General features: G+C 39.5%; 2 protein-coding genes across 3 annotated transcripts; one reads left to right on the forward strand and one right to left on the reverse strand.

The window, feature by feature from the left end:
• Positions 1 to 273: 273 nt before the first annotated feature.
• Positions 274 to 3,753, forward strand: kpna7 (karyopherin alpha 7 (importin alpha 8); the record flags this gene model as incomplete). The annotated part of the gene is made up of 12 exons (XM_079262875.1): positions 274 to 339; positions 421 to 555; positions 627 to 709; positions 902 to 1,070; positions 1,167 to 1,266; positions 1,740 to 1,822; positions 2,378 to 2,464; positions 2,542 to 2,718; positions 2,810 to 3,043; positions 3,162 to 3,344; positions 3,431 to 3,577; positions 3,670 to 3,753. 12 exons carry the CDS (start codon positions 274 to 276, stop codon positions 3,751 to 3,753), a joined length of 1,548 nt encoding a protein of 515 aa, XP_079119001.1.
• Positions 3,754 to 6,231: 2,478 nt separating this feature from the next.
• xpa (xeroderma pigmentosum, complementation group A) lies at positions 6,232 to 8,843 on the reverse strand. 2 transcript variants are annotated; one of them, XR_013771825.1, is made up of 6 exons: positions 8,499 to 8,843; positions 8,317 to 8,422; positions 7,794 to 7,959; positions 7,441 to 7,558; positions 7,141 to 7,359; positions 6,232 to 6,984 (listed from the first exon to the last, which is right to left on the reverse strand). XR_013771825.1 is itself a non-coding variant. In XM_079264358.1 (5 exons), the coding sequence occupies exons 1-5, from the start codon at positions 8,782 to 8,784 to the stop codon at positions 7,205 to 7,207; spliced, it is 831 nt and encodes a 276-aa protein (XP_079120484.1). In that variant the 5' UTR covers positions 8,785 to 8,843; the 3' UTR covers positions 6,232 to 7,204. The 2 variants fall into 2 exon arrangements, 1 of the variants encoding a protein (XP_079120484.1); XM_079264358.1 differs by having other exon boundaries at positions 6,232 to 7,359.
• Between the last annotated feature and the right edge of the window lie 1,524 nt (positions 8,844 to 10,367).

Consider the following 10,367-nt stretch of genomic DNA (forward strand, 5'->3'; position numbering starts at 1 on the left):
TGTCTTTAAATCATTCAGTTCAATATAAGAAAAGATAAAAATGTCTACTGTATGGTCAATCTGAAATGTCCTTTTCTCCAGCTTCTCTGAAATAAACATAATTTAAAACGTAGCCTACGCACCTGCGCTTTAATCACACGCTGAAACAGTAATCAAACTTAATATGAGCCACCTGGGCTTCACAGCTTATAGCCTACAAACCTCCACTACAGAAATAATACCTATGCAGCATTAACCTGAACCGTACCTGTTAAGTTTGTGTTAAAGTCAAACATGCCCACCAAGAACTGTGTTGACGAGCGAATTTCCAAATATAAAAACAAGGGGAAAGATCCTGCAGTAAGTTGTTTGCTATGTGAAACTCTTAAAAATTAGCGTTTTAAATTGAACAGATTTCTGTGTTTTTATTTTTCTACGTAGAAATTTCGAGACAAAAGGATCTCGGAGTGCGTGGAGCTGCGCAAAGCAAACAAAAACGAAAATTTTATGAAGAGACGACACATCACGCTGTCGTCTATCCCCGACGAGGAAGCCCTTTCACCTGATGACGAGACGGTCAGTCAGTAAGTTTTTACTAACTGCATCCAAACTTGTGGCTCTTCTGACTGCACATCTGGGATGTGTAGGTGACCTTGAAGCTTGAGGATATAATTGCAGACGTAAACAGCGAGGGGAGACTGTCCCAGACGCGAGGCTGTCAGGCAGCCAGGTGAGCCATCAGGGATGAGTAACTGTCTGTAAATGTAAGGCTACATATTTGTCCTGTCATGTTGTTGTTGACAGCCTCCTTTTTATTTTAACAGAATTAGAAAATTGGGTTTAATACAAGTAACTATGGGAAACTAATTTAATAAGCAATCAATCTTAGTGAGGGATAAAACCAAATAATTTTATCCTTCAGGAAACTGCTTTCCACAGGGCGCGATCCTCCTCTGAAGGAGATTATAGATGCTGGCCTGCTGTCTCGTTTTGTTTTCTTCCTGTCATTGGATGATGACCCAGTTCTGCAATTTGAGGCAGCTTGGGCTCTTACAAACATTGCATCCGGGACATCCTGGCATACACAACAGGTATCCATAAATAAATTAGGCTTAATCTTAATGTGTATCAGAAGGCTGGCTGAAATCGTACCTGGGCTATGGGAACACAAATCCCCCTGCTTTCAGGTGGTGGAACATGGGGCTGTTCCAACTTTCATCAGCTTGCTTGGCTCGCCAATGCTGCACATCAGTGAACAGGCTGTCTGGGCTTTGGGAAACATTGCAGGTGAGACTTGAAATTGGCATCAATGTGAAGGTGGCTTTAAATTAAGTTGACCTAGAAATGTCAACCAAGATATTAAAGTTGTCCTTTAACTTGAATGAAGGGAATAGTTAATGTATTTGACTAGTTTAACCAAAAGGTGGGTAGATGATGGGTTTGTCCATTATAAATAAGTGCTGCTTAAAATAAGATGAGGAATATTTTTGGCAGACTGGTGAATCTAGAGAAAGTAGTTGTATGGTATAAATTTATAATCTGGTATGAATTGAGGTTCAATTTGCATGGGCAATAACTTGTTCTGGTGGGCCTGCTCTGAGACAAATGCCTGCAAGCTTGATCTTCTGCAGATAACATGCCAACCACTCATAAGCACTAAAGTAATCCAGTTAGAATTTCTCTTGCTAGGGTAAACCTTTTTTTGTGTGTAGCATGTATACTTAAGTTGTTTATCTATTGCAAATGTAACCCCTTGGCAGGTGATGGTGCAGCTTACAGAGATATCCTGATTGAGTGTAATGTCATCCCAGCCTTGTTGGCTCGCATCTCTCCAGACACGCCAGTAAGTCAAAGCTTTAAAATTCTGCTTCATTTAAAGTTCACGTGCCAAGTATGAAACTTGACAGACCATACCAAAGTGTGTATAGCCCCTACCAAACGGGTAATGAGCGTTCGAGTGACTCCCACTTGGTATTGTCTATGGAAACTTGAAATGACAAAATCTGATACTTGATCACACTGTTGGCCCACACTTGTCTACCTAGAAACTGACCCCATAAGTGGGTTGTGTCCAAGCCATTATGGGCAAGAAGCTAGCTGATTGCAGAAAAGTATTGTGTTCAGTTATGGAGTTATAGTGAAACTGAAAGTCCACTGATCTGGCATATCTGGGGTTTTTGGGTGGGTGTTTTTTTTTTTTTGTTTTTTTTTTGTTGTTTTTTTTAATAAAAACTTTGAACATTTTAAGAAGGGGACACCAGAGAAAGTAATGGTGTAAACTCAAGAGGCTGCTTGTGGTAATGCTTTCCTTGGCTTCCAACAACTTTAAACTACTTCATTGCTGTCTACAACTGATTTGTGAAGCTTTAGTTTCACTGATGGGACTTTATAACTGCAGGTTGGCTACTTGCGTAACCTAACATGGACTCTATCCAATCTTTGTCGAAACAAGAATCCGTGTCCGCCTGTGTCTGCTGTCCAGCAGGTAAGTCAAACCATTATTCTCTACTGGCTTTAACTTCAATGTTTATACTAATATGGATCTTTATTTTGCTTCCTCAGATGCTTCCATCCTTGATCCAGTTGCTCCATCTAAATGACAAGGACATTTTATCTGATGCATGTTGGGCAATGTCTTACCTTTCGGATGGCAGTAATGACCGCATCGATATTATTGTGAGAACTGGTATTGTCCCTCGACTGGTGGACCTCATGAACCACAAGGAGCTCTGTGTCATGGTAGAGCTAGTCATACCCACCCCTCTGAATTTTTAAAATGAACAGATTTTTTTTCTGATGTGACTAATCTGTCCTTCATTTTTACGTCCAGACTCCAGCTCTACGTTCTATTGGAAACATAGTAAGCGGCTCTGATGTGCACACCCAGATGGCAATAGATGCTGGTGTTCTTAACATTCTACCAAAGCTGATGAGGCACACGAAGGCCACTGTGCAGAAGGAGGCAACATGGGCACTATCAAACATTGCTGCGGGACCTTGTAAGCAAATCCAACAGCTGATTACCTGTGGTCTGCTTCCTCCCCTTGTAGAACTGCTTAGAAATGTACGTAACCCTCAGCTATTTTTATTTATTTATTTTTTTGGTGCCCATAAGGGAGCACTACCAAGGTGCATTCACTTTACTAGACTAAGCATACAGCTTTTTATTTTTATTCCTTCAGGGAGATTTTAAGACTCAAAAGGAAGCAGTGTGGGTGGTGACAAACTTCACCAGTGGGGGTACTGTAGAACAGGTAGTTCATCTGGTGCAGAGTGGAGCTCTGGAAGCGGTCATCAACCTGCTCCAGGTCAAAGATGCTAAAGTTGTCCTTGTGTTACTGGAAGCCATAAATAACATGTTTTTGGTGAGTCTGGGGGGGGGGGGGGGATTTCCAAGCAAAATGGACACATTTTACTAGATAAAGTGACCTGATGCTTTTTGATAACTTAGGCTGCAGAGAAAATTGGCGAAACTGAGAAGCTTAGTCTGCTGATCGAAGAACTCGGAGGACTGGAACGCATTGAGATGCTGCAAAACCATGACAATGATATGGTATACCAGGCTGCACATAACCTTATAGAAAAATATTTCAGTGATGTAAGTAAAATTAAGACTTTAAATCATTTCCAGCTTTGTACTTTGACTTGAATTTTAAGCTTTTCAAAATAACTTTGCCTGTTTTTTAACAGGATGACCTCCCAGGACCCCAGGATGTGACACAGGATGCTTTTGTCTTTCAGACCCCTGATGTTCAGAGAACATTTGAGTTTTAAACTTTTGTATGGGGGGGGGAAGAAATAAAATAAAGTTGTCACTTAGCCAATGCAACTCTGCAGGTAGGGTCTTTGCTATGGGCAACTGCCCAGGGTGCAACCTATTGGGGGAGCATGAGTGCCCTTTTTATATTAACAAAAAAAACCAACAGCAGTTCTCTAGACTAATACTACTTTTCCACATCAAGTTAATGGGTACTGGATGTGCTATCATATTAACTTGCTGAGTCATGTATACACAGGTCATGGACGCCAGTAGAAAAGGCAGGGGAGGAGGATCACCTCTGAACTGCAGAGGTTGTGAGCAGGTTGCTCTCACTATGAAAGCGGGGGGAGGATAGACTGAACTTTTTATCCCAGACAAAGCATGCACAGTTTTGAAACTTACACTTTATAACCAAATTCACTTATTGGGTTGAGTGAATGTTAAAACGATCTGCATCAACATGAATTTGTTCACATTACGCCTGTCTTAACTCTGTTGGATGGAAAGGTGATAAGTTGAATCAGGCGTATAATGGACAAGACCAAAAAACCACCATACCAAAACCTGTATATCATTTATCCTTTGGCCGATTACGTTTATACTCTGTCACAGAAAACTTTAGTAGGCACGAAGTCATGCAGTTCATTTCACCAATAGGCTGGTTTGTGTTTGCAACGCGTCTAAGTTCACATGGGCCTATTAGTCTGGGAATTTGGTGAACAGTCTGTCCTGACTGGAATTTTTCAATGCCATACGTGGGTCTATGCTAACTTAAATAACATAACATTCACGTGATGCCAGTATACACTGACATTTTGTAAGCTTTGTGATTTTGAATAATTTGTTATAGTTAATAGGGAAACAACCTTGTGCATTAGTTTATTCTGAGTGAAGTGGGATCTAATTTACATATTGTATCTTAATTTTAAATTCAGGGGCACTTATGAAATATATTTAGAGCAGCTCCCACTGGCCAAATATGTCACCAGTGTGTCTGATGCTTATGAGGGCAAGTCCAATCAGGTTTTAGATTGCACTTTACACTTGCCCTTTCATGTGATCAAGCACTGCCTGATAGCAATCCAGTCACCCAAAACAGTTTAATGCCAGGTGTGAAAGACCCAGGCTAAAAAAAAATCTGCAACAGTCTACGTACTGAATTCAGATTGGTAAATATTTTAATTCATTTGTGCAATTTATATTGGTGTTTGCACACTCATTCATTTACCCGTTTTATCTGTGCTCATTAACTTCTGTATTTAAAAACATATTTTATAAAATACATCCTTGTGCTGTTTGCCGATGGGTTTTTCACGCAGGGTGCAAAACTAGCCAGGACCACCTCTGCAACTGTCTTGTAAAATTGAAGACTCACTATTGCTGCCAAAGCTTGGGGAGTTGGCTGAAAGCAGAGCAATTTGGTCAGATGCCAGTTTCTGCCACGTTAAAGCTAATCAGTTTGCATATAACGCTAAGTTGGAAGTATACAATTTAGAGGTGGTTGCATAAACATTAAGATCAAATTGTGAACTAATAGACAATACCAAATGAAGCCATATTCAAACTTGAGCAATAGTAATGATGCTGACCTTTAATACTGTGAAAACCCTGCATGCTGCATTCATGTCAATGCACAAACGCCAAATGAAGTACAGAAGTATCTTTGGATACGTCAAATATGCCTTAAAATTTAATATTGCATTTTCGGGTTGTAACTGAAAGGGGGCGTGAGTCTCCATTAGCAAATATGTGAAAACTCGTGTGTGGTGACTGAAGTAAAAGGTTTGACTGCTGGTTCACTGTCTACAAAAAAGGGGCCTGTGAAAACCTGAACCATGCCATGCAAAGGGAAAGCTTTGAAATTTCATGCCATGCACTTGTCTGAGAACATCAACCTACTGCAACTCAAGCAAATATGCAAGATGACAAAGAATCAAACTCAAAGTTAAGCTGTCAAACTACTTTTTGAGATTTTGTGTAGCAAGAAAATACAAATTCTAGGTCTTTTTTACTTGTAAAATTAAACTTGCGAAGAGCCTAAATTCACCATGGACAACTGACGGTTAAGCCCCTCAGCACTGCAGGTCACGAAGTTGCAACACTGAAGTCCATCCTCCCATAAGAAAAGGCAAAATTCGTTTTCTTTTTTTTTTTTTTTTGGGGGGGGGTATCTGAATGAGCCCCATTTATTTAAACTCCATTTAAACTGCATTAGCGCTTCATAACCAAATGATCAAGGTAATCCCATTTACTTCCAGCTAATGTTAGTTATATTGGCTTTAAAAAACTCTTATTCAAATCTTGACCATCTAATTGTATCAAACCAGACCAAGCCATGAGAAAATGCACAACTTTAAAATGAAAACGTTTTTGTTATTCATGCTTTTATCTAAACTTTTTTTAATAGTTTAAAAAACAGTTCAGATTAATGCTAAACATATCTATAGGAACTGAGTCAATTAAAGCTGAATATGCACAGAAATAAGCGAGTTTCATTGATTGATATAACTGAATAAATAAAGTGGCATGGTACATTGTTGGAAAGCCTATTAAATAATTGTGCTTCAGTAGAATGAGCAACACAACTCAAGGTGTGGGTAGCTCCCAAACAAACTTCAAACAGGGGAATATTGGAGGGGATTTTGGCACATTTCAGAGGCACTACCCACATGTTTAGCTGTATTGTTGATTCTACAATGACATGATCTGTACAAGTTACATCTTGTAAACATGAATAATCAGACCTTCCAATGATATATATGCAACGCCAACTGGTGTTATTAAAAGCTATTAACCAAACAAAAATGTCCTTTCTTTTCATACTATGTTTATAAAATGTGCACCAGACAAATTTATCAACATCTTAATTTATATAAACTGAATTAACAAGTAAATGATGGTTTAAGAGCTTAAAAAAAGTGTCTTATTCTCAATGGCAAAGAAAAAGAACAGCTGATAAAAATTAAGTAGCTTTCAGTTTGTACAAAGCAATACTGAAGATTACATAGACTTCTCTTTTTGTACATTATTTCAAACTAAATTCAAGGAAAAGTTTTATTTCTTTTTCAAAACACACTATTGATAAGAAACTGACAGCGGTTTGAAGGTTGATGCAAATGGCAAAAAAAAACACTAACAATGTTTAAAGAGCTTCAGGCTGAGAATCTGCAGAGATGATTTCACCCTGTTTGTCTACAGAACTGAAGCTAGTGGGGCTCGATGCATAGGTCAAGGAGACAATCTGACTGACAGGAGAAAGAAAAGAAGGCAGGATTTATGTTTACAAGCGCTATAGATGAGGAAATCTTTCTGGGATAATGTTGAGCAGATGTTACCAAAGCATACAATGTGGAATGACACATTATTTTGACAATTACAGTTCTTGGAAAAGGTCAGATTACCTGTAGTAGCACCATACATCTTGTTGACATATTTTTAAAAGTCTGTGTATGAATCTGTTCATGTCTACATCTTCTCGTAGGTGAGTTCATGTCCGCAGGTGTTGCAGGTTTTCTTGTAGAGATCCTCCTCTGGATCCACCACCTCCTCTGGTCCATACTCATGCTGGTGAGTGCTGGTGTTTTTGGTCCACATACTACTTCTCACAGCCCTGCGCAACTCTAACGCATACACACACAAACAGAAGACTTACAGTGTGAATGATTTGGAGTTTAGATTTTGTCCTTAAACAGGAAACCAACCTTTAACCTTCTTGTTGAAGCGCTTTTGTTTTTGCACCTCTCTGTTTTCTTCCCTCGTTTCTCTGGCTTCCTCCAGTGCCTCCTCCGAACCCCAAACCTCCATACATCTCTTCTCTACCTAGGGTAAGCAGATACACACATTTTAAAACCACACATTTCACTGGTCTTTCACTGATTTCAACTTTAATCTGGACTGCTGATGGTTCAGTAACTTCTCATTAACTGCATATTGATCTCGGACACACACTTTTTAGTGTCTGGTGTCATAACTTTAGCATGTTTCCATACAAACTTCTGATGTCATAACACATATTTTCACATTATTTTGCATGTTTTCATACAAACTTGAGCACCTGTAGCTGAAGATAGAGCTTCATATCTCCCCAGCGTGGGTTGTGAGGATTTTTTTTCAGTATAAATCTAAGAGCGGGTTCTCTCTTGTCAAAGTCACAGTCCTTCAGCAGATAATGGTTCTTGGCTTCTGTTCTGGTGATCATCTTGTGCTTCACTTCGTTATCCCTATAAAGGACAAATGTTAACACTGGTGATCTGTCTGACTGATTAAAATCTACATAATTATTCCAAATGGTTAGTAGGGTTACATGGGGGCAGTTAAGTATGACCAACCTTGCATTTTAAGTCTTACATAAATATAGCATCTAGGATGCACCATCAGTCAACCTTTAGAAAGGCTGCACCAAATAATAAAGCTTAAGCAATGTGTCATGTCATGTGTTAAAAATCACACCTACTTGGAAAAATTATGTTGGCACAAAATTTTTCAGAAGAAAAAAAAGAGAGAATAAAAGATCTGTTTGCAAAACTAAATCCATTTAAAAAAGAATAGCAAGTATTTATGTGTGCGTAAAAGAGAACCTGCAGTTGTCACACACAGACAAGTCAAAGCTGTTGCTGAGGAAGGAGTCCATGAAGGGCTTTTGACAGTCATCACACAGCAGGTACTCTGGCTCAATCACCGGAGCTGAGAACAAAGCGCAACACTCAAAATAACAAGTGGAAAAGATACATGTTTCTTGTCACGAAACCATTCAACGCACCTGGCTGATGCACCACCTTCTTGGCTCGTTCTTCCCCCTCTCCGTCGTCCTCCTCTTCAATGAAGAAACCAGCACCGGAGTCAATAGTCTTGGAAACTTTAGCCGAAGTTGCTCCTTCTGCTGAAGACAAAGGCCGACTCGCGAGTCGGGCTTGCCGAAGCATCAGCGCTCGCTGCCGGTTCCTCTCTATTTTAGCCCGCATCGCTGCGGAAAGTTCAGGTTTTGGATTCTGCTGCAGATCAGGATCAGGACCAGCATCACCTTCCTCCAACTCCAATGGATCCATGCTGCCGTGTTGCAACACAGCCTGGGCAGCTAGGAGTCACACAAAATAGTGGAGTTGAATTGTTGTTACAAAACTGTCAGTCGCATGCTTCCGGTCACTTCTTCTTCTGGTGTGTAAATATGTGTGTCGACGAAAACATAGCGCCGTATGACCTGTATCGTGCATTAACTAACAAGTGCTATGTGAATATGACATACGATGGTAAAAAAAACTTCCCCACTTGTCAACAAAACAACCAAAGCGCCTGATAAATACCGTCTGTGTGCCAGTCTTGTGATTGTCAGAAGCACTGTTGCACCGCCACCTGTTGTCCTGGAGGGCGAAGATCTACCAATTTAAATACAAAAATTAAATAAAAATTCGTCTTTGTATTGTTTTATTAGATGGTTCCATTGTTTACTGTGATTAAAATCAGTTGCTACTTGAGTTTAAAATAGTCCCATATTCTAAATGGAAAGCGTACTTTTTCATATGTCTAACCAAACTCAACAGGTAGACATGTACCACACTGCTTTTGTAGAAAAAAGTATATAATAGTGTCTCCTTTGGCTTATAAATCTGTGTGTAATAGGCTCTAGAATATAAGTGAGAGTCATTATTAAATTATTACTCCTAATGGCTACAGTTGTGTATTTCTTGTGTCTGCACAGTGCTCAAAGGTTTGTCTAAACACACAACAAAACACCTGCACTAATAGATGTGTGGTTTATTCTTTATTTCCATTGTATGCAAGCCTCTCATCAGATATACCACATCTTAGATACACACTGCTCAAAACTTTAAAGGGTACAATTAAATAACACATCTTAGAGCTTGAATGACACAGTTGAAAATCTTTTTCATTACATAGTGGAATGTGTTAAGATCAAGATAACAAAAGAATGATTAAAAAAAAAAAAATCTAAATCCTAAAGCTATAAAGCTCTGGATTCAGAATCATAGAAGAAATAAAAATGAAAAGATCAGATCACAGGCGAATCCAGCACATGAAAATTCCCCAAGAAAATTCACTTTGAAATTCAGTAGTGAGTGTGGAATCCAAGTGCATGTGTGCATTCTACAATGTCTGGGCATGCTCCTGACTAGACAATTGTTGTCCTGGGAGATCTTCTCTCAGACCTGGATCGGGGTATCTGTAAAACCCTGGGCAGTCAGTGGCGTAATGTGAAAGCAGTGGATGGAACTCGACAAAATGTCCCAGACATGCTTGATTGGATTCTCATTTTTAAATCTTGGTGTCCTCTGACAAATGCCAGCTGGGTTGCATTGTCTTAAACTGTGAGCACAGACCACGCTTGTGGACGCCCGGCCCTCATGGATTCTGTTTCTGTCTATTTGATGGTGAACTCTGATGTCTCGAGAGGTAATATTGAGTAGCTCTGATGTCTCTTTGTCTTGACGGTTGTTCAGATTTTGTCATCTGTTCAGACACACTTAAGTGCACTTTGTCTCACCTGACTCATCTTGTTTCTTCAGCGTTCTGCAGTATGACCACCTTCACTTTGAATCTTATCAGGACCACAAACAAATTCTTATCAACAATTTATATAGGTTATTTAGCTGTACTGCATTGCTTCCTTTAT

The sequence above is a fragment of the Telmatherina bonti genome (assembly GCF_933228915.1).
Source record: "Telmatherina bonti genome assembly, chromosome: 3".
Taxonomy (NCBI): Eukaryota; Metazoa; Chordata; class Actinopteri; order Atheriniformes; family Telmatherinidae; genus Telmatherina; species Telmatherina bonti.